General features: G+C 32.5%; 6 protein-coding genes across 8 annotated transcripts; 4 read left to right on the top strand and 2 right to left on the bottom strand.

Moving 5' to 3' along the window:
- Positions 1-902: 902 nt before the first annotated feature.
- On the top strand, positions 903-8,092 carry LOC126674312 (pyrophosphate-energized membrane proton pump 2). Of its 2 annotated transcripts, XM_050368746.2 has the most exons (15): positions 903-1,050; positions 2,060-2,400; positions 2,730-2,933; positions 3,033-3,184; positions 3,279-3,426; positions 3,510-3,642; positions 4,220-4,392; positions 4,532-4,652; positions 4,878-5,065; positions 5,176-5,613; positions 5,711-5,875; positions 5,958-6,113; positions 6,465-6,576; positions 6,902-7,121; positions 7,660-8,092. In XM_050368746.2, the coding sequence occupies exons 2-15, from the start codon at positions 2,302-2,304 to the stop codon at positions 7,757-7,759; spliced, it is 2,409 nt and encodes an 802-aa protein (XP_050224703.1). In that variant the 5' UTR covers positions 903-1,050; positions 2,060-2,301; the 3' UTR covers positions 7,760-8,092. The 2 variants fall into 2 exon arrangements, with proteins under 2 accessions (XP_050224703.1, XP_050224704.1); XM_050368747.2 differs by lacking the exon at positions 903-1,050 and having other exon boundaries at positions 2,297-2,387.
- Positions 8,093-8,565: 473 nt separating this feature from the next.
- Positions 8,566-9,201, top strand: LOC126674317 (uncharacterized). Its single transcript, XM_050368754.2, has one exon. It carries the CDS (start codon positions 8,639-8,641, stop codon positions 9,086-9,088), a length of 450 nt encoding a protein of 149 aa, XP_050224711.1. The 5' UTR covers positions 8,566-8,638; the 3' UTR covers positions 9,089-9,201.
- Positions 9,202-9,838: 637 nt separating this feature from the next.
- Positions 9,839-14,665, top strand: LOC126674314 (uncharacterized). Of its 2 annotated transcripts, none has more exons than XM_050368749.2 (15): positions 9,839-10,035; positions 10,106-10,140; positions 10,262-10,299; positions 10,428-10,512; positions 10,732-10,837; positions 10,951-11,021; positions 11,118-11,187; positions 11,372-11,434; positions 11,730-11,801; positions 11,898-11,999; positions 12,634-12,708; positions 13,184-13,309; positions 13,400-13,516; positions 13,673-13,729; positions 14,453-14,665. In XM_050368749.2, the coding sequence occupies exons 1-15, from the start codon at positions 9,880-9,882 to the stop codon at positions 14,510-14,512; spliced, it is 1,233 nt and encodes a 410-aa protein (XP_050224706.1). In that variant the 5' UTR covers positions 9,839-9,879; the 3' UTR covers positions 14,513-14,665. The 2 variants fall into 2 exon arrangements, with proteins under 2 accessions (XP_050224706.1, XP_050224707.1); XM_050368750.2 differs by having other exon boundaries at positions 10,109-10,140.
- Positions 14,666-16,712: 2,047 nt separating this feature from the next.
- On the bottom strand, positions 16,713-17,201 carry LOC126672971 (protein SMALL AUXIN UP-REGULATED RNA 51-like). The gene has a single exon (XM_050366917.1). It carries the CDS (start codon positions 17,199-17,201, stop codon positions 16,713-16,715), a length of 489 nt encoding a protein of 162 aa, XP_050222874.1.
- A 2,836-nt stretch (positions 17,202-20,037) lies between these two features.
- Positions 20,038-20,630, top strand: LOC126674973 (auxin-induced protein 15A). Its single transcript, XM_050369535.2, has one exon. The coding sequence runs from the start codon at positions 20,199-20,201 to the stop codon at positions 20,556-20,558; it is 360 nt and encodes a 119-aa protein (XP_050225492.1). The 5' UTR covers positions 20,038-20,198; the 3' UTR covers positions 20,559-20,630.
- Positions 20,631-21,484: 854 nt separating this feature from the next.
- On the bottom strand, positions 21,485-22,244 carry LOC126674545 (auxin-responsive protein SAUR71-like). The gene has a single exon (XM_050369011.2). It carries the CDS (start codon positions 22,066-22,068, stop codon positions 21,661-21,663), a length of 408 nt encoding a protein of 135 aa, XP_050224968.1. The 5' UTR covers positions 22,069-22,244; the 3' UTR covers positions 21,485-21,660.
- Between the last annotated feature and the right edge of the window lie 793 nt (positions 22,245-23,037).

The raw sequence follows: 23,037 nt of genomic DNA on the forward strand, positions 1-23,037 counted from the left end.
ACAATTTCACCAACTCAAACAGTATAGCTTTTGATTCTACCATCAGGCATCAACACAATTAATTAACCTTATATATGAAATAAATCAACATTAAGAGAGAATAAATAGAATATTAAGCAATCATATTTTTTATCAGAAATTTTTTACTGAAATTTCAAATTTTTAAGAAATTATAGTTCGTATTTGAAACTATTAAATTGAAAATTTGTATTGCAAGTATAAAATAAACTACAATTGTAATTTATTTTACAATAAACTTGCAATAAACTACAGTTGTAATTTATTTTACAATAAACTTATCTTTTGTATCTTGTGGTTTAAAATATTTTTTCTTCTCTTTTCCATATTTATCCGCTTTCTCTTATCGTTTCACTCATATCTATTGCGGATTTTCTTACAAAAAAATTATACACTAACTTTTAACCAAAGAAAATATCCAAATTAGATCGTGTCTAAATTAATATTATGCAATAGACCCTCTAATAATTAATACTCAATAAATTAATAATTCTAATAATTAATAAAAAAATTAGGGAACCAATTTCAATATTATGTCTTATTTAGTATTTAATAAATTAATAATTCTAATATAAATTAATAAATATTTAATCCACCAAGTATATTAGTTATTAGAGAGTCGACTATATCTACTGAATTGTAATTGTAAATTTAATAAAAAAATCAAAATGTTAATTATTTTACCTTTTCTATAGTAATACCAAATGCAAAGATTAATCTTCAAAAATAAGTTATCCTTTTCAAATACTTTCTTAGATATTCTTTATTAATATGTAAAAAATATTTTATCCAGAAACTCAAAATATTGATGACATGTCAAAATGTAATTGGCTAGAGTGACATGGCGCTGCAAGACTGAAAAAGAAACTAAATTAATTTTTAACAACAAATCAAAACTAAAATACAGATCTAATCCTCCAAAAACAAAATTAATCTTTTAAATTAGTTAGAACAGTTTTTGTCTGTGTTTTTGGTCTTCCTCTCACTAACATCTCATTTGCAGAAAATTTCGGCATTGGTGTTCATCTACTGGTACGATCTTCCATTTTCTCTCTGTTTCTGTTGTGATTTATCTTCTGTTTTCTAGATTCTCATCAATTGTGTTTTTAATCGCTAGGGTTTACTAGTGATGTGTTAGTATGCATTTCTAATCTCTAATTTCCAAATCTTAGGGTTTATATATCTGCCAATTCCGGATTAGCATTCCCGAAATTAAGCATGGCTTTAATTTTTGATTGCTTTGATTCATGTTACAATCTAAGAAGCACGGAAACTTCGATAAAGTTGCGTTTCCCGTTTCGGAAACGTTTCGGAAACCGGAAACTCTTGGACACCCGTACGAAACGTTTCGGGCCGTTTCTGTAAATAATAAAAATTAAAATTTGTAAAAAATTTAAAATTATTACCCACAAATAAAAAAATCTAACTAGTTACCCATAAATTTTACATTCGCATTGCCCACAATATAACAAATATACTTATTTGTGTTGAATTGTATTATATTTTTTATATATTTATAAAATTTTAAATATTTAGTACATTAAATTGAATTATTCTGTTAATTATCATAAATATTTAAATAATATTTTTATAAATATATCCCTAAATTTTTGTTATTTACACGTTTCCCCCACGTTTCGTGTCCTTCATTTTGAAAAACTTTCGTTTCCCCGTGTCCGTTTCGTATCGTTTCCGTTTCCCGTTTCCGTTTCTGTGCTACTTAGGTTACAATTAGCAAGCTAGGGTTGGCTTATGATCATTTTTATCAGTCAAACATTATCAGATATGGTAAGTTTTGTTCATGCTTTGTTAGCTACGGTAGTTTGATTGAGTACCGGCTCATGCCTTAGCTAACTTATAATCTTATCTGCATTGTGCAAATACTTGCTGCTTTGAACATTATGTTTCTGTCGTAAATTGACTTAACCGAAATATTATCATCTCTTCTTATGCGTTATTTTCCATTAAATTGCCACTGTATTTTTGGACTGACTGAACTGCATGATATTCAAAATGTTAATTTTGGCTCTAATTGATGTAGGAGGCTCAGTTACTGCTGAAGTGTAGCATTACATCATCTTAGCTCTTGATTCTGCAATCTGCTTCTCATCGAATAAAGCAAAATTCAGCAGTCTGTTGGATCTTATGCATTTTAACCACTAGTCTTTTATTGTACAACTTGAGGGTTTCAACATTCAGCGACCTGGTTCAGAGGGCAACCTGGCCCAAGTAATTGACTACACCGCTTTTCCTGTTGCTAGGAGGGCAAATTCCTCCAACAAAATGATGATTGATGAGGATGTTGAGGGTGGTAATCTGGGAGCTTACCAAGACAGGCCAAGGACTTTCCCCAATATGCGTAGCAAACCGTATACCCCGCTCGTTAGTGACCAATATTCAATTTCTCACTTGTGTTCTTTGGTTATAAATTTATATTAAGAATTTTTTTGGCAATAAATGGGTCGTGAATTTGTATGCATGGTTTTCTCATGCCTTGTCATCTTGATTTGCTCTTCTTATTGCTTGACATAATTGATCATGCAACATTTTTTCCTGCAAATATCGAGGTGAATGATGGCCGGATATTAGCACTATAGCTTAGACTACTCTCAATTAGCATGGGTTAACATAGTTAGTAACCGCTTTTTTTTCTTTATTATATTTCCTCGCCATTATGTTTTTCCTTGCTCATTTAATGTTCCTTTGTGCAGATTTTTCGAGTTCTCATGGGAATAGATGCTCGGGTTTTTTTACTTCTTCTGCTCTTGGGCTTAGGAGCAATCTTTTACATGGGCGCGTGTACTTCTCCGATCATCGTATTTGTCTTTACAATCTGTATCCTCAGCTTCCTTTTTGCTATATATCTTACTAAGTGGGTATTATCAAAAGATGAGGGACCTCCTGAAATGGTTCAGGTACATCATCTTAAATATATTCGACCTATGATACCAATTTGTGTATTTTTTTGAAACTTCTGAAGAAAACCGGTCTTGAACTTACGGCCCTACTTCTAGATATCAGATGCAATACGTGATGGAGCTGAAGGCTTCTTCAGGACTCAGTATGGGACTATCTCGAAGATGGCATTGTTGCTTGCCCTGGTGATCCTTTGCATATATTTGTTCCGTAGTACAACTCCTCAACAAGAATCTTCTGGCATTGGAAGGTGGTTACTGATTACATTTGTCAAAATAATCTTTGAAGTATAATGCTTATGCTTTTATTCGCAATCACAACTATTTCTGGTTTTGTTCATCCAGATCAACATCTGCATATATCACTGTTGCTGCATTCCTATTGGGGGCTTTATGTTCAGGTATGGCAGGTTATGTTGGGATGTGGGTGTCAGTTCGTGCAAATGTTAGAGTTTCTAGTGCTGCAAGACGATCAGCTAGAGAGGCTTTGCAGGTTGTCCCCTCTATCTTCTATTATCTTCTTATCAGTTGGAAAAACATGTCATAAGACTCATAACTAGGAAATTTGAAATGCAGGTGGCTGTACGTGCTGGTGGTTTCTCTGCCATTGTGGTTGTTGGTATGGCTGTACTTGGTGTAGCCATCCTTTATGCGACCTTTTATGTTTGGTTGGGTGTGGATTCTCCAGGGTCAATGAAGGTTACTGATTGTATGTAACAGCTCTCATTCTATTGTGATCTAATTTGATACCAATTAGTTTATATTCATGATGCATTTTTATATTGTTATGTTCTGTGAGTATGTAAGTTTCTGATGTGGCACGGTAAATTATTTTGGAAAAGTGATGTATGTTTGAGTAATGTGCTAACAGGAATTTAATATGGAATTCTAGTTATAGTTATTATATCCTATTTTCCATTTGCATTTACCAATTTTGGCTCCTCTGGCTTTTATAACTGTTGGCTTAGTTATCTGTAGACATAGCTCCAAGACAATAAGTTTCTATCTAGTACACATGTTGCCCTTTAGAAATCTGGAAAAGAGTATTTTCTGCTCAGGAAGTTAGATTATACTTCAAGTCATTCTGTCAGTGGTAATTTGGCGGAAGCAGTGTTCGACATTCAAATTTGGTAACTTCACAGGATATAGGATCAGATGAGGTTAAGCATATTTAATGTTGGTTGACAAAAAAAAAACTTAATTGTCAAGGATGATGTGTTTTGTGTCATGTGTTGCTAGTTTCCAATTTTTAATTGCTCATTACTTTTTCTTTTTTGTTTTTGTAGTGCCTCTTCTTCTTGTGGGATATGGCTTTGGAGCTTCTTTTGTTGCCCTGTTTGCTCAGTTGGGCGGTGGAATATACACAAAAGCAGCTGATGTTGGAGCTGACCTTGTTGGGAAAGTAGAGCAAGGAATACCTGAAGATGATCCTAGAAATCCTGCAGTGATTGCAGATTTGGTATTTACCTTTTTTTCATTGCTGTTTGTGGACTTGTTGCTGTGGTTGCTTTAACCAATGATGTAAACCTTTTAAGAGATTGTGGAAAGTTTCTCACATTTCTTTCAGTGCTGTGACTGATAATTTGTACTGTTAAAAGGTTGGAGACAATGTGGGTGATTGTGCTGCTCGGGGTGCTGATCTTTTTGAAAGTATTGCTGCTGAAATAATCAGTGCTATGATACTTGGGGGAACAATGGCTCAACGTTGCAAAATCGAGGGCAAGTATCTATGTTTATATTACATTCTTGGATACTGCTTCTCTTCACTTGCTCTTCATTTGATTCTAGTGATTGTACTGAACTAGGAGTATAAACATGTGTGAAGCTTTTGTAATTTATTTCACATTCTCAATAAGCTGCTTTTTTTCGTTTCTGATATGATTTTTATTATTCCTACAGTTCAATTGTCTTTTTCTTGGCTCACTTATGTCCATTTTGTTGCAGATCCTTCTGGCTTCATCTTGTTTCCTTTGGTTATTCATTCTTTTGACCTGGTTATTTCTTCAATTGGAATACTTTCAATCAGGGGTACTCGTGATTCTAGTGTGAAATCTCCTATGGAGGATCCAATGGCTATTCTTCAGAAAGGATATTCTGTTACTATAGTTTTGGCGGTCATCACATTTGGTGCTGTAATGTCTTGAACATTTGAAAAATGCTGTTCATGCACTTTTCTGCTTTGATTTAATGTTTTTGGGTTCTAATATATTGTTTTGCTTGAATTTTCCTTATGCCATTGCAGTCTACCCGTTGGATGCTCTATACCGAACAAGCACCTTCTGCATGGTTTCACTTTGCATTGTGTGGATTGGTTGGAATCATCACAGCGTATATATTTGTTTGGATCACCAAGTACTATACAGACTACAAGCATGAGCCTGTGCGCACATTAGCTCTTGCCAGCTCCACTGGTCATGGGACTAACATCATTGCTGGAGTTAGTTTGGGCCTGGAATCAACAGCTCTTCCAGTTATTGCCATTAGTATAGCTATTGTTTCAGCTTTTTGGCTGGGTCAGACATCAGGTCTGATGGACGAAGCTGGACAGCCGACTGGCGGGCTTTTTGGTACAGCTGTCGCCACAATGGGAATGCTCAGTACTGCTGCCTATGTTCTTACAATGGATATGTTTGGCCCTATAGCAGACAATGCTGGTGGAATTGTAGAGATGAGTCAGCAGGTAAAAACTTGCTTTATTGAATTGGGTCAATATGGAAGTAGCATGTTTTTCTTCCTCATTCGTTTTCAATCCATTTTAACTAAATTTTACCATTCAGCCAGAAAGTGTTCGGGAGATTACTGATCTTCTTGATGCAGTTGGGAACACAACAAAAGCTACCACCAAAGGTTTTGCCATTGGATCTGCAGCTCTTGCTTCTTTCCTACTATTTAGTGCTTATATGGATGAGGTTGCTACATTTTCCCATGTAACTTTCAATCAGGTAGCTTGATTGTACTTTCCTCTAATTGTTATTGTCAGCAAATCTCTTGGCACTTTGTCTTATGGTGGTACTCAAATTTCAGGTTGATATTGCTATTCCTGAAGTTTTTGTTGGTGGGTTACTGGGCTCAATGCTTATTTACTTGTTTAGTGCATGGGCCTGCGCAGCAGTTGGCAGAACTGCTCAAGAGGTTGTTAAGGAAGTAAGAAGGCAATTTATTGAGAGGCCAGGTATCATGGTGAGTATAAATTCCAAGACGAAATATTTAGTAAACTAGGAAACATGAAAATAGTGCACCATCCTCCTCCTGTGACATGATAATGCACAATACTCCTGCAACTTATTCACAATAAATCAAAGAAAGGGAATATACATCTTAAAAACATGGCATTCACCTCCAGGAAATGAGCAATTGCAAAATAAACTGTTATTGTACAATGGCCTATCCCTTGAAAATGGAGTAAACCAACTCGTATCACTATTGCACGGATCTACATTAAAGTTCCAAGATTTTTATGCTACCTTCGCATTTTGCTGTTTTACTTATTATGGTTCCTAAGTATGCACTTTTCTGACTTGCTCATGTCAGGACTACAAGGAGAAGCCAGATTATGGTCGCTGTGTAGCAATTGTGGCATCTGCCTCTTTGAGAGAGATGATAAAACCTGGTCTTTTGGCTATTATATCACCTATAGCTGTTGGTAGGTTGAACATCTTTTTTTTTTATTTCCCTACTAATTTTGTTTAATTACTCCCAATTTTCTTCAATTGACATTTTCCGCAGATGTCTTAGTTTAAAGTGATTATGGATTTTGGTGTTCCATCTTGGTTATCTACATTCTAATTAATTATTAGTAATGTTATCTAGAAACAAATGCAAAGCTAATGTTGGACTGCCCCTGACTTTAGGAACATACTTTTTACCATTTTCCTCATTTGATAGGTCTTATATATGGCTGTCACCTGTCCTTAATCATGTTAATAAGCTAGGCCAAGCATGTGATGGATTTACTTTTATACTTGCAGGTTTGCTGTTCCGGATTTTGGGACACTATACAGGACATCCTCTACTTGGAGCTAAAGTTGTGGCTTCTATGCTGATGTTTGGAACAGTTTCTGGCATTCTTATGGCGCTCTTTTTGAACACGGCAGGTGGTGCATGGGATAATGCGAAAAAATATATTGAAACTGGAGCTCTTGGAGGGAAGGGGAGTGATTGTCATAAAGCAGCAATCACCGGAGACACGTAAGTCATGTCATTATATTGTGTTATTTAGCATTGACAGTAGTTTTCTATTTGGTCCTTGAGCACGGGAAAATAATTTATCGGTGTTCATGGAGTTTAAAGCGGACTCATGAGAACACCAACAAGAATTTCAATCAGAATAAATTTACGTGCTAAAAGAGTCAATGCCAGTAGCTATATAATAGGAGAGGCGCTTTAACTAAGAGGGATTTGAAAATAGCTTGGGTTGCTGAGGAACTTCAGCATTTTTTCTGTTTCCCTAGTCACAATAGTTTTGAATATAATAATGAACTTAGCTTTGGCCCATATGAACATAATTTTTTGACACGATTACTTAAACTTGTCGTTTAGGGTCATTGAATTTGTGATATATTTAAATGGATACTCGACCCTTACTCATTAACACAAATTGCCCTAGGTATTTTGTAGCTAGTTAGTAGTTAAAAAAGAACTTTCTTCTGTGATGTGATTTGTTGTAAATATGAATGTTGGGTGAGCATAGAGATAACCCTGATTTTTTTATTTGCATGGTGTGCAGTGTAGGAGATCCGTTCAAAGATACAGCAGGACCTTCACTTCACGTCCTCATAAAAATGTTAGCAACGATCACACTGGTCATGGCCCCTGTGTTTCTTTGAAGAGAACGTCGCTAATTATTGAGTTTCAATGAGAGTATACAGACGCAAGCACCCCTCATTTCGGGTTATCTAGACTTCTTTTTTGCAGATAATATACAGTTAGGTATTTGATGTACATCAAAGGGTGCCCAGTTATTAGATTGATGAATTTGCCCTTTTTTTCTCTCAGATTTAAATAAGAGAAATTAGTAGACAGCTGAATTTAATATACACAGTGCAAAGTTTTGATTAGTGTGTGTACTTAATCCTGAAGACCTGTTGATAAAACCGATATGATGTACAAGAGGCTCAAACGAAAATAGATATTTCTTGTTCGGTCTGGTTCAAAATTCACCACATTGTCTGACCCATTCATCTGGTCTGCATCTACTATAAAAGACAAAATACAAATTTAAATCTCTCCTCTTTTCATGTTTTTAGTGTTGGATTTCTGCATTTTCATTTGTCTAACATTTTATTTTTGTACTTTTAAATTTATAGATATTGAATCATTTCATCATAAAATATGTTAACATTGTCAATTCGGACTGAAGAAACCAATTTAAGAATTTAATGTCATTAAAAATAAAAATACATGGATTGAAGTTTATTAAAGTTAAATTATGAAAATGAATTAAAATTAAATTCTAATCAGACTAACATTACGTGAAATATATGCAGTTTATATTAGAGATGATAATTGAATGTCAGTAAATTCAAAAATGGGATTCAGAACACAAGTAGAGGGACTTAATGTTAAAAAGTGAATAAATACATGGATCCAAATCTATATTTTACCATAAAGATTGAATTTTATAAGGGATTAGGGCTCTTCAAAAAGAACCAGAACCCTTAAACCCTTACAAAAAACACCAGTAGTATTCTGTTCTCAAATCAAAAATGGAACAACCAGCTCTACCAAATGCAAACCCATCAAAAGAGAAGAGCAGCAACAGCAAGGCTTCAAAAATGAAAGCCCCGACACCGCAAGAACTGGTATCGCACTACCAGTCAAAAGGATTAGACGCGGAAGAAGCGTCAGTGAAGGTAATTGAAGATTTGCAGAATATGCTGTATAGAGTTATTTCTACAGCCAACAGTAGTAAGAACAGCAACAAGAAGGATAAGGTGAGCGCTGAGATGCTGAGAAAAGTGGATGTTGTTCAAAATAGAGTGGGGATTATTGATATGAAGGTGGACTCGAAGCCTGGTTATCTTGAAACTTTTGCCATTGGAGTTGCTTCTGGTGCTGCTTTCAGAGGAATTGATTCTGTTTGGCCTCATGTTCTTGGGGGAATCTCTCAGATTTGGAGTGCTGTTACTAATCCTACTAAACCCCCTTCTTCTTAATTCGAATTCGAAAATATTCATCTGTAATTTTTATTTTATTTTCATCTTGTGGATTGCTGTTCATCTGAACTAATCTCATTTCTTAGCAATATTTCGTTTTGCTTATTGGTCAATTCTGTCTTCTTAATTATTTAGATATTATTTTTGGTACATTTTTATTTTTATTTTTGTAATGGGCAATTGTGGGGGTAATCGAGTTGAGTTGAAATATTGTCAACCTCCAGCTCGATTGTAAAATTTGACTCGAACTCGATCATTTATCCTTTTAGGAGCTCAAACTTGAACTCGGTAATTGAGATTTGTGCTTGACTCTATAGTTGGATTTTAATATAAAAATAAAGATATTATTGTAAAATATATAAATATTAAGGGTAAAATAGTAAAATAGCTAGAGCTTGATTAAGTTTGAAGTATTTTTGGAGTTTCTAGCTCGATTAAGATTGAAGTATTTTGGAGTTCGCACTTGATTCTATAATTAATTCGAGTAATTTGAACACGAGTTTGACTCAATATCAGTCAAGCCGATTTTGAATATTTTATAAGTTAATTTTAAATAGTTTGCGAGTCGGCTCGACTCAGTTAGATGTGATGAAAAGAAAAAAGTAAAGATAAGGGGGTGAATGTAATAGACAAAAATGAGATGAGAAAAATGTCAATTATTGATGGACTGAAAAAGAGCGGCCCACGGAAGCCCAGTTGAATCTGAACAAGGAAATCTTATCTCTCTTATAAGAATTTTGTAGAGTAGAAAATTGAAGTTGATTTCATTTTCATGAACAAAAGGAGAAGAAATGTCACTGACAACAATAGCAGCAATTGCAAGCAGTAATTGTAGCAGTTGCAGCTTTCTAAGGAGGAGGGCAAGCTTTTCTTCACTAAAATGCTCAAATGATTCTTCTTCTTCTAATAATAATAATAATAATCCAAAACGTGGTTTTGGCGCCAAGGTATCATCTCCTCCTCCTCATTTCTTTTTCAATCAACCAATTAATTTTTGTTATTTGAATCTTTTTTCAGCAGACTAAGAAACTCCCCGTACAACAACAGCCAAGGTATATAGATTTCTCTTTTACTTCTGTTTTTTTTTTAATTTAATTTAAATGATATATATGATTTATTATATTATTTTTTGAATTTCAATTACTGATTCTTTCATTACTGTTGTTGTTGCAGGAAATCCACCTCTCAACAGTCTGGGCCTCTACCTTCTGGTAAATAGCTACTAATATTATTATTTTTCATTTATTTTTCCCCGGGCATGAATTTGTTAAATATATGTTTAACAATATTATATTTTGTTGTAATCTTTTTTACATCATAATATACATTTTCCTTCTAGAGGCGCCTGGATTGAGTAATCGTTTCACTGGCAAGTCTTCATCTTCGGACATTGACTTTGAGCAGCGTCTTGAAGCTGTTAGAAGGTGCAATTCATCCTTATATCCCTCTTTGAAAGCATTCATTTCCTCTAATATTTAATTGTTTATAATATAGTCGCATAATTAGCAAAAGGACGTCTACTGGCATTTCCATTGCATTATAAATAGCTTAAAATGACAGCATTTTATTGGTAAGGTTTGCTTGCTTTTCATCATTTTTTACACTTCTTTTCCCTCAGGATCATTCCTTCTCTAACTGCTCAGGTCAGCTATTCAGCAAAAAAAGGCAGATGGAATTAAAGATTTTGGTCCAATTGACTATGATGCACCTGTTGAATCTGACAAGAAGACAATCGGCCTCGGGACACAGGTATTACTATTATGTCTTTGTTTCTGTATACCTTTGCTTTAAGTAATGGAAATGCCTGCTTGGCATCTCCCCAGCTAACTGCATCTCTAACTCAAACTTCTGACAAGGAATAGATTGGGGTAGGAGTTGCTGTTCTGGTCTTCGGTCTAGTTTTTGCTCTTGGAGACTTCTTTCCTTCTGTAAGGTAGCTTATTAGTGCTTCAAATAAGATTTCATTATGACTTCGGCAGTTCTCTCTGTAAGTCTTATTTTCAATTTAATGCTGCTCTCTAATTTTCAGTGATAGCCCCTCTGGAGAAGTTACAGCAGTTGATAAAAAGTTATCAGAAGAAGAGAAATCAACTCTTCAGGTATGGGTGGAAAGCTACTTTTAACATGGACTAGTGGTGAAAAATATTTCTATATATTTTGACTTTGCTTATGCCAATTCCATTAATATTAGTCTGCTAACTAACTTTACTTTCTTATACCATTGCTTTTAGCTCCAATAGGCGACGGACAATATTTAACACCGTTAATTTATTCATGTGGCAGAGTCAGTTGAAACAATATGAGGCAACACTTGCTGTCTCTCCTAAAGATCCTATAGCACTTGAAGTAAGTTATAGAACAGTGGAAACAATTGTATTTTGCAGGGTGTGTGTGTCTTGACGAGTTAAGCATATTTGGCTTTGCTTGTGGAAATGAATTAAAAGTATTTTACAGGTTTACTCTTAGTGATTGAAAATTTATTTTTAATTGCCTCCCATGTACACTAATTCTGTAAACGTAATTTAAAGTTATTTTTAATGTGAGCTTGTGTGCTTTGTCTTCAATACAAACAGAAATATGCTCTTTCTTGCCTTCTCTTTTATTTCCCAGTAATTGCAAACTTATGCAAGAGTTCTTGCAGGGAGCTGCTGTAACCTTGGCAGACTTGGGAGAGTATACCAGGGCTGCCTCTCTACTTGAAGATCTGGCAAAGGTTTACTTTAATCAACCTTTGATGTTTTATATGCTCCTTTTTGTACTGAACTTTTGTATGTAAGAGAAAATAAATTTATCAAATTGAAATTTTCAGGAGAAGCCCACAGACCCTGATGTATTTCGTTTGCTTGGAGAAGTTAAGTATGAACTCAAAGATTATGAGGGGAGTACAGCTGCATATAAGATTTCTTCAGCGGTCAGTTTCACAGATGCTTCTAACAAGTCACCTTCTATTAATGGCTGTTTTTAGTGGCTTGTAGTGGACATACTCAATTCCACGCGATGTCATTCTTCATATAGCTTTTAAATGTGTGGTGATGATTCTATTTGTGCTATTAGCTGTGCTTGAGTTCTAGCAAGTGGGGTGTGTTTAAGTGTGCATGCGTGACGAAAGCCTCCTAATTGACTACATTAGTTACATGATTAGATCCACTAATAAGATCATGGAAACTGGCCATCCATGCAGACTCGTAATTCCCAATGATTGGGATTATGACGGACCTGCTTATTGTTCAGTTTATTTAAGTCGTTCTGAAACATAAGCCACTTATACTGTAGAGATCTATTTACTGACTACATAGTGATACATCAACAACCTACATAACATCTTTATTACATACTAAACTCAGTTCATGTGTATTTCATATCGGCAAATCATGGATTCATAAGATAGAAATCATGTATTTGTAGATGATATTGTGTCAAATATAAGCTAAATGGAAACTTATAGGTCGCAGCAACTTTATTTGGGAATGTTATTTCTTCAATTTTATTTTATGATGTTTATCTTCCATTTTTATAGAATTTTCACTCGTGCTCTATTGTGATAGGTTTCCAAAAATGTCAATTTTGAAATTCTACGCGGTCTTACAAATGCATTGCTTGCAGCTAACAAACCGGATGAGGTATGACATCAGATTGAGAGAAACTATTCATAAAATTGTCTTTCCATCATGTTCTTGTTGTTCTCTACATGCTGAGTATCTGTGCTATATACTAAAAATTATATGCGAGTATCTATTACTGAATGTACAGATTCAATTGTTTGGTCCAATATGGTTGTTCTCTACCTGTCTTGGAACATTTTTTCTCGTATTTATAGTTATAGGTTTCAAGTATATAAATTGTATATTCTTGAGCTTATTATCGTTATGGTGCATCTTTAGAGCAGTTGTTAATGTTTTAAAACTTCGAATGGTCTGCTCATGAATACACTAATTCGGATACTTACCTGGAACTCTATGCTCCGCACAACTGCTAAAATAAAACTTTAATATTTTACTTGTATTTTTCTTTCCGCCGCTTGTCAATATGTACGTTCGTATCTTTGAAATAACTGAAACAATTTGCTTACTTCTTTCTTTTTCCTTTTTTACTTAGGCTGTTCAGATCCTTCTGGCTTCTCGTGAACGCTTGAACTCAGAAAAATCCAGTAAGATTGATGTTGAAGCTGATATCAATGGCAATGCAAGGGTGTCTGAATCGCAGGAGGTGGACCCTGTTCAAGTGAGTTGCCATCCCTATGATATATACCTGCTATGCAAATATTATGTGAATGTTTTATTTGCATCTCTTTGAACTGAAATGTGTTTTCAGGTTGAGTTGCTGCTTGGAAAGGCCTATTCAGATTGGGGACATGTGAGTGATGCTGTCTCTGTTTATGATCAGCTTATCTCTAATCACCCCAATGATTTCCGAGGTTACCTAGCTAAGGTTTGATCCCCTCTCCTCTTTGCTTTGCTTGTGGTCTCCGCGGCATTGGTTTTGTATCAATGCGTGTAACTTGGTACAACATCAGTACACCAAAATGCACCCTTACTGTGCAATGTGAACTTGCATATAGATTTATTTCTTCTGATGCTTATGCAGGGTATTATATTGAAAGAAAATGGCAATGCTGGGAATGCAGAAAGAATGTTTATACAAGTGAGTTTCCCGTTGCCTGAAATGCGATGCACACACAAGCTTCCATGTTTCATATAGCCTAATATAAAAATTTACTTGAGCTGACAGGTAGATAACTGCCTGTATCAATAAACATACAGTCGGTTTAACCGATCTATTTTGATTAAAGATTTTGGTTAATTCGGTTTGGTCAGTAAATTTATTTGGTTTGGTTATGGTTAACTTTTTTAAAAAAAAATTGGCTAACCGTATATTTATATCATCTGTTTATTTTTAATTATTATTCTTTATATTTTATCGGGTTAACTAAATTAGCCGACTAATTTGGTTAGTTTGGTTTGACAATTTTAAGATTTTGGTTCGCTTAAATCATCTTTGGTTAAAACTGATAATTCAATCAATTGATTAAAGAGATCAATTTATTAAGTTAATTTAGTTTTTGCTTCAATCACTCCGCTCTTAACCAAACCCACCGTTTGCTAACTCCTAGTCATAGTGTGACTAGACAACTTCCAAACTTCTTGTCATGTAAATGGTTCAGATTGTGAAATGGATTCATGGCTACTTTTGGTATGTAAGTCTATTTACCATTGATAACATTTTAACATGATCATTCTTCTGAGTTACATGATGCACATCATAATTCTCTTGAAATGTTGTGATTGTTAATATGTGGAAATAAAGTTTATCTGAGACCATTGGTTCAGGCAAAAAAAAATTAAGACCATTGGCGGTTATGTGCAGGCGAGATTTTTTGCACCGGAGAAAGCCAAGGCACTTGTAGATCGTTATGCTAGAAAATGATCACATAATCTACTTCATTGCTTACATATTTGATGGTCAACCCCATTCGTAGGTCCTTGTACTTTAACGTATTATTTTACTTAGTCCTTGTAAATGAATTTTTTGTACTAATTGTTTTTGTTAATAAATGATCTTTACATGGAATTTATGTAAGGTGGATGTTAATTTTTTTAGAATTTATTTCATTTTGGCAGGGGAATTTTATTTTAATTTAATTTAGACATTGAACGTTAAAACTATGAGCTAAATAGAGTTTTAATTTCAGGTAAAATTGAGTTTACATGTCAATTAAATTTTTGTTGTTATACTTTCAGCAGTTTGAATTATTAAAAATATCTTATATTTTGATGTCTTAACTAGTATTTCTTTCAAATTAGTATTTCCATTTTTTTAAAAATGTATCAAAGCACCGTTTTTCCAATGATGGAATACTAAAAAAAGTCAAAAAATAATTTTCGATTGTGCGTGTGTTCATTGTTTTTTTTGTAAAATGATATAAATTTAAGTAAAAGAGTAGTTATTTTTATCTTTTAGCATACGGATAATTGAAAAAGGGCGTTTGCTGCATTTTGAAAAAGTTAAAATATTAATATAAAGAAAAAAAATCAGACATCACTGGTTTAGTTTTTTGTTTTTATCACTAAAGTAAATTTTTACTCCTATTTAATCTAAATTTTATTTTATTTTGGTGTAAGTTTTAGTTGTCATGACTCATGTATGGTTTCAAATCATTAAAGTTTCTCGTTGTTTGTAATAGCCTAGATTGTCGTTTTGTTAATGTTATTAGATAAAATGCAAGTATCTAGAGGCTTCTTGTTTTTATTCTGTTTTGTATTGTGTCAAAATCTTTCTAAATTCATTTTTTTTTTGGGTGCCGAATTGATTTCTAATCAAGAAATTTGTTGCAGTAGTACAAAAGAAAAGGGCAAAAAAACCTGTGTACGGATTTCAAGAAATGGAGAAGTTGATAGGGAAACAAGTTGGACTGCAAAAATGATCCCAAGTACCAACAACTTGTTCTGTAGCTTTTGCTCAGAATCTGTCAAACTAATTTTTAATTATTGCGATTTTTGTCTCTTCCTTTGTCTCCAACTATTGATTTTTTCTTGGTAGATACTTCTCATATTAAAATTTAAAACACTCCTTCCATTGACAATTTCATGTTTGAACTTTTATGGTAAAGATTTAATTAAATGGTACAGCCAGGGGCGAGCAAAAACTGAAAGTGTTTATTGCATGTAACGGTTATCTCGCATTATTTTTCTAATTTGCAATATTGAAATATTTCATTACTGATTATTTTTTATTATCAAACATTCTAACGTTACAACATCTTATTGATTCATTAAACGAATGGCGTGATACAACGGTTAATCTAAAATATTATTTGTATTAAATTTAGTTAACTCAAGTTAGTTGATTGGTTTCATTAATAAAAATTTAGTTTTATTATGAATTAATAAAGAGTTCTAAAAATTAGTTGATAAAATAAATTAAATATGTATTATTTGTTATATGTTTATATTTTATCTGTTAAAATCGAACTAACCGATTAATTCATTCAGTTCATTTTTATATTTTAAAAATTACAATTAATTTAATTTTGGTTAATTCGTGCGATTGGTTTGATAAAATATACAAAATAAATTAATTTTAGATGAACGGATCGTTTTAAACCGAACTGAGTGTTTGCTCACCTCTACGATGGCTATCAATTATCAGATTTCAGTCGGATAATAGTAACAATGCTGTTTTACGATCTGGATATATATATACTGGATATCATTATGCATTATCCTTTAATTTGTACTATTACATGTCAATTTTAATACTACAAAATGCCTGCAAATCAAATTTATATTGGATAACAAAATTCCATCACTAAAAATCGCTACATAGCCACTAATACCGCCGCTATTTTCGTAGCGGTAAAGTTACTATAGCAACAATGTAAACTTTATAATAGATAAAATTAGAATCTACAGATGCCATTACAAAATCCAATTTAGCGACGCCGCTAATTATTATCCTACCGTACAGTTTCTTGTAACCTACGTCACCATTTGCGGTGGCCGGCCGGCAGAACTATATTTATCTAATCAAGATCGAGTCATTTTATTCACAAAAACGACCTCAGAAATTAACCTAATTAATTAATCCAAAATCTCAAAACCTAATTATTTTTTGTCAATTAATCAAACTAAACCCTAGCTCTGTGCATGCGAGGTAAAAGCCTGTCACGAGCAGAAGAACAATTACCTTGTTGAATCTTACACGACGAAGAAGAACCAAAATCCAACTCAGAAATCACCTTCAAAAATTCCCCAACCTCCAAACCGCCGTATTTCTTCTCATCTTTACGAAGAAAACTCAACACCTGTTCAAAAAACTCAACCTCACATGGCAAAACAATGCCTCCATTGAATTTAAATCCGTATTCCTCCTCCGCTTTATTAAGCAGCGCAATAAAGATCGGAAAGTGCAAGAACCGAACCGGAACAAGGAATCTAACGCGGTTTTCTCCAGCGTAAATCGCCAGAAAACCAGACGGAACCGTCGAGGAGGAGAAAACACCGTTGTGATCGGAGTTAGACTGTGATCGGCGCTTGAGGCCTACGCTCCTCCAATGCTTCATGATTTGTTTGAGCATGGTGATTTGAGAAAGCGCATTGAGTTTGGAAGTTGGCATGGTGAGTGGAGAAATTAATAAGAGACGAAGAAGAGAGAGTAGAGGGAAAGTAAATCTAGAATGGGTTTGTTTCCATTTATATAATATTGTGAATTAGTTGCAATGATTTTGTGTTTGGTTTGGTTTACGTGTTGTTTATGTAGATGACAACAAATCTTCTATATTTATTTACTATCATGGGACTCTGTATTTTTGTTTTAATTTTTTATTGTGATGATAAACAAGTATTTTAAACCAATTTTTGGATGATCATTCATCTTAGCCAAAAATTAAGGAATATATTTAAATGTAATGACAAGGGAAAAAAAGGGGTCGGTTCCTATTCATTGATTGATAAGTACGCAAAATTAATTTATATATTTACATATATGATTAAATTAACATAAATATTTTAAAAAGTAATTTCAATATTTTGATTTGTTAATGTTATAAACACAAAAATTATGAATTCAAGAAGCGAATGAAAAGAATTAACTAATAATGAATTATTTTTATGATAAATTGATCATATATGTAGATTTTTTTTATAATAATAATATTATTTTAATTTTTATATAATTTTTTTTGTAAAATTAGATAGAAAGTCATTTAAAAAAGCTATGATTTTTTTTATTGGATTAGTTTCGTAAAAAAATGAGTTAAAAAATTTTAGTTTTTTTTATTTACTGTTTGAATATAATTGTCAGAATTTGCAATGCTACCATACTATCAACATTATTTTCTTAGAATTATTTTGTCAATTTAATTACAATATTATGAATAAAGTTATCTTGCTATTGATATTTTATTTAATTGATTTAAATAAATAAAGAATCGCCATTTTCCTAGTTACACACACTTATGTAATCAAATTAAGTAACTAACGCTCCTCTTATTCTGTTAGGATTAGGAAGCAAAAATGGTAATCAAGTTGTGGATCTAGATTCTTCAATTTTTCTTCATTACACCTTTGGTACTAAGAGTCACTTTTTTTTTTGAAGGTGTCACTTGAGTCACTTTAATTACAATGCTAGGAATCATATATTTGATTTTTGACGTTAATCTAGACCTTGATTGTGCAATATATAAATTCCCTGAAACTAAATATTTTTCTCTTTTTCTAAAAAAAATATATATTTCTCTTAATTAATATTGGCCATAAGACAATTCAAATTCAATTTTTCCCATTAATTTTTGACAATTATAACCAAATCATTTAATTAATATATTCTATAATCTATTATAGTTTTAAGGTACGTTGCAATTGTATTCTGTTTTTTGTTGTGGATATAATTTTTTTTTATGAATGGATATAATCTATTTTATATATAATTGAGGGGGATAAGCGCTTATGGAAGGAATTAAAATTACGACTTTAACAGTTTGCTGCTCAGCATTTATACCATTTGAACTACAGATCGTTGGATATAACATTACATATGCAGCAAGATACATAGGTGTATAGTTAGACTACGTTAGACAAATTAGATCCTTTAAATGATCGAATACATTATAAATGATAAAAACTAACGGATTTTAATGGCTAAGTTATACATTTTATATTTTTAAAGAGATTGAGTTCGATTATAATGGACAAACAAAATCGATAAAAGATTTTATGTGTTTATGATATAGTCTAGCTATATTATAAATCACAATGGTTAGAATATAGTTATAAAAATTAAAAGATTTATTATTATTAATAATTAATGAAAATATATGAATTTAGAATGTATATAACGTAATTATCTAAATCACAATTTTTAATATTAATCTTTCTATTTTTATCTTATTTAATGTCCATTATTTATTGTTATTATTTTAAGAAATTTAATTAGTTATAATATTTAATAGGCATAGTGATATTTAATGAATAATCTTTTGGATTAATCAAAGTTTATAAACTATTTATTTAGAATGCGACAAGTGGTGTACATGTATAATCAGAAAATCACCATTATAATTTATTAACAAATTTAATGGTAAATAATTAAATTTTACTATCAAAATATAAGGATGTTAAACATCCTGAATCATTGGGATTACCGATAGTTATAAAATGAACATTATTTTTCATTTTATTACAAAAAGATAACTAAACTTAACATGAGGTCACTTGTATAAATTTCATCATTTTCACATTAAAAATTAAAACGCACCGTTTTTTCTTACATGACAAGCCGTAATTATAAAAACGGATATAACTCGCTCAGTAATATTTTTATAATTTATACATAAGTTCAGTGACCTTTTTGTAATAAAAATGAACTGAATCCGCTGCTGTTACCTCCGGTGGTAACAAAAGTTATATTTCAGTAACTTTTGTATAACAAAACAAAAATAAATAACCTTCTAAGAAATTCTTATGTAGACTCGGTCTACCACATCATCTGTAGACTAACTTATCACATTATAACACGTCATTAAAATGATGGCAATTTTGTAAATTCGTTTTTTACTTATTTACTATTTTGAATAGTAATATTACAAGATTGCCATCATTTTAATGATATGTCATAATGTGATAGGGTTGGTTTACGGATTACGTGGTAGACCGAGTCTACCTAAGAATTTCTCATAACCTTCTTTAAGTACCGATAATTTCAGTGACGAAGATGTTTATTATCTCAAAATATAAACTAAATTGAAGGAACTAATTATCTAATCAATGACTGTCGTTTCTTCCTTTAAATGCGGTGGAGTAGAAGAAATGGTAGTTTTGAATAAGGGCAAAACTGTCAAATAATTTCTATATTCTCGAAGATTATTCCGTGTAATCCCCTAAGAAAAGGGCATTGATATATATAGAAAAAAAAGTACCACGTATTTACAGCAAAAATTTGTAATTTTATTGTTTCTGTTGTAATTGACGATGCCGCCCTCCGTACATTATTGTACTAATAATAATTCCTCCAATAAAGATAGAATTCGTTAAATTTTTTGCATAAAAATCAAATTTTCTTTTTTCTCCCAATAAGAAAATTAAATGTAAATTCATTGATCGGAAGATCGATCGGAATGTTGAATTCAGGCGTATCTCAAGCTACTCTGCAGCTACGTCAGTGGCTTGTTCTGCCGCAGTATAAAAGCGGAAGAAGAAAAAATGATAAATATAAGGAGTCGTTGTTGAATCCGGCGGGAGAAATTCCGAAAGGTTTCATGGCGGTGTACGTCGGACGGAAAAAACAGAGGTATGTTATTCCGACGAGGTATCTGTCGATGCCGGAGTTTCAGGTGTTGATGGAGAAAGCCGGTGAAGAATTTGGATATGATCAAGAAGGTGGTCTTCAGCTTCCGTGCGAAGATGATCAGTTTCATGACATACTCTTCAAATGCTTAAGACTTTCTAAGAAAAAATCCAAATCTTTGAAAATTTAGGGGTTAATTGCAAAATAATTCATAAAATTTAATGTAATTTGCAATCATAATATAAATTTTGATATTTGATAATGTTAAACACTAATTTTTTATTTTTTTACAAATTAAAACACCGACTTATCTTGCATCAAGAACAACAACATGGCTGTATATTATAATGTCTGCGTTAGTATATTTTTTATCTCGGTGTTCTGATTTGCCAAAAAGTAAATTCATGATTAATTTGCGATTAACCCAAAACTTAATGCAATTTTAATGGATGCATTTTCTTCTTTTAATTAGCAAAATTCATTTTTTGATTTGTATATATTTTCAGTTTTTTTATTATTATTGAAGAAAAGTATTTATGGTAAGAATTGAATCTACGATGATTATACCATTTGATATTTCCTTTTCAGATCTATTGATTATATTTAAAATGTCATTTTTTTTCCAAAAATTACAACTTACAGGTGGAAAATACAATTATTCTTACTGGTATATACTCCTGTGTCATGCATGTTCTTTAGGCAAAAGGTACGGAAAAGCTTTTGATGTTGCTATGAATGAGCATTTAATTCCTTTTATTATTTCTTAGTCCTAAAAGTCATCATTTTCTTTCAAAACAGTGCAAATAATTCAAAAAATTGAACACAAGCTAGAAATAGTTGTTAACATGCTTGCTTGAAAATGACTAACGTATATATAAAAAATCTTAAGAAGATTAAACTGTCGATGCCCTTTGTGATGATATCGATTGGTGGTGAAGTTGACGGTGTTAGTTGTGTTTCATTTTAAAATTTCTCTAAATGGTTATCATTTTTATAGAAGCATTTAACGACTTGTTTCTGGCGGTGTTTAATTTTGAAGCTTATTTATACACTGTTTTAAAAATATTGAGGGCTTTCATGATCAAAAAATAGTAGAAAGACTTAAATGGTCATGTATAAAAAAAAGGTACTTTTCGTACTTCCTTTTAATAAAAACTAATAATTTCCAACTTAACATGTTACAACTTACAACATGGAGCATCCATCCAATCCAATGAGAAAAAAAAAAAACTAGCAACGCTAAAAAAAATTCATCTAACCATAGGTAGAGTTGAGGATGATGAGAATTACAGTCAAGTGAGCCACAGCCGATCGATAATCTTTCTATCACCTGATGCCATGATTTGTTTCTCGTGCTGAACAATTTTCAGTATGTTATCAAACACAGACACTGAACATGGAATCCTTAAAACTCCCTCTTGCTCAAACCCGAACTCCTCTTCAGCCTGCTGTAATAGCATTCCGAAAGCTTCGTGCCCTAAATACTCCGCGGGAATCTCATATCTCTTCACTTCTTGCCCGACGCAGACCGCGATAAATCCTTTCGGGACTACATTGTGATCTCGGGATGATGTACAGTCGATATGATCGGTGAACGAACGATTTCTTTTGATGTTGCTTCTTGAAGTAGTAGCTGCCTTTTTCCATTTCTTGAAAATCTGTTGAATCCTAACAATGTCGGCTATCTTGTTTGAATCCATATTTATGTGAAAATAAGTGGTGTTGGAGATGAGATTTCAAGAAAATGTAGATGTTTTATTCAATGCCAATTATTTTCATGTGCTGGTTTTTAAATAGGAAATAGAGAGATCATTGAAGTTCGGTGGTGCAACTGCTCCCTCATGCCATTTCTCTTTCCATATTTTTAACTCTCTCACTAATACCTTTGTTTTTTTATAGGCGAAATAATACTTTATATTCGTAATTTTCACTATATTATAGAATATACTTTTAAAAATAATTTAAAAAGTTTGCTTTGTTAATTTTACAAATTGAGACGGTTATTTCTAAATCAAGTAAATCTACGTAAGTAATCTACATCGGACTAGATAAATTCCGAATATATTGAATATAGATAACCCATCCTCAACTTGGTATTTATAACCAACTATAAAGTGATATTTATTGCAATTGTGCATATATAATATATATGTGATCTACCTGCTACTTGGTTTATAGTTATTCAACTTGATTTGCAATTATTTGTTTCATTTTGAAAGATGGTACTCAACTAATTATTGCATGTGATAATGCCACTCGTTTTATGATCATATGGTATCAATCATGAGATATCTACTTTATAACATAAAAAATATCAACCTATTATTGTAAATTTGATCTATAGATGATCTGATTGTCTGTTAATATTTGCTCTATCTTCCTCCAAATATTTATATGTAGGTAGGAATTGCATGATAGATATCTAACACATTTCACTAAAATACATTTGATCGGTGAATTATGAGTATAAAACAATTGCACTTGCTGAGCACTTGATCAGCTAAATCAGATCAAACTAAAGTCATAATTTATGTGCAGATAAACTTCTTAGTAAAAAACTAACACAAATCAATTTAGTTTAATTAGTATTTGGTTATATATATAAGATCAAAATTTGATATTCCCTTTCGACCCTCCTTTTGCTCAGTTGCAGAACAATCACCAGATCT

Source organism: Mercurialis annua, linkage group LG3, assembly GCF_937616625.2.
Source record: "Mercurialis annua linkage group LG3, ddMerAnnu1.2, whole genome shotgun sequence".
In the NCBI taxonomy this organism is placed as follows: Eukaryota; Viridiplantae; Streptophyta; class Magnoliopsida; order Malpighiales; family Euphorbiaceae; genus Mercurialis; species Mercurialis annua.

Bases quoted from the DNA above. Each gene is read 5' to 3' on its own strand.
- LOC126674312 (XM_050368746.2), top strand. From the start codon at position 2,302: ATGATGATTGATGAGGATGTTGAGGGTGGTAATCTGGGAGCTTACCAA. The intron at 5,066-5,175 runs GTAATGTCTTGA...ATGCCATTGCAG, and splicing joins CGGTCATCACATTTGGTGCT to TCTACCCGTTGGATGCTCTA. The intron at 7,122-7,659 runs GTAAGTCATGTC...CATGGTGTGCAG, and splicing joins GCAGCAATCACCGGAGACAC to TGTAGGAGATCCGTTCAAAG.
- LOC126674317 (XM_050368754.2), top strand. From the start codon at position 8,639: ATGGAACAACCAGCTCTACCAAATGCAAACCCATCAAAAGAGAAGAGC.
- LOC126674314 (XM_050368749.2), top strand. From the start codon at position 9,880: ATGTCACTGACAACAATAGCAGCAATTGCAAGCAGTAATTGTAGCAGT. The intron at 11,435-11,729 runs GTAAGTTATAGA...GAGTTCTTGCAG, and splicing joins AAGATCCTATAGCACTTGAA to GGAGCTGCTGTAACCTTGGC. The intron at 12,709-13,183 runs GTATGACATCAG...TTTTTTACTTAG, and splicing joins CAGCTAACAAACCGGATGAG to GCTGTTCAGATCCTTCTGGC.
- LOC126672971 (XM_050366917.1), bottom strand. From the start codon at position 17,201: ATGCCAACTTCCAAACTCAATGCGCTTTCTCAAATCACCATGCTCAAA.
- LOC126674973 (XM_050369535.2), top strand. From the start codon at position 20,199: ATGTTGAATTCAGGCGTATCTCAAGCTACTCTGCAGCTACGTCAGTGG.
- LOC126674545 (XM_050369011.2), bottom strand. From the start codon at position 22,068: ATGGATTCAAACAAGATAGCCGACATTGTTAGGATTCAACAGATTTTC.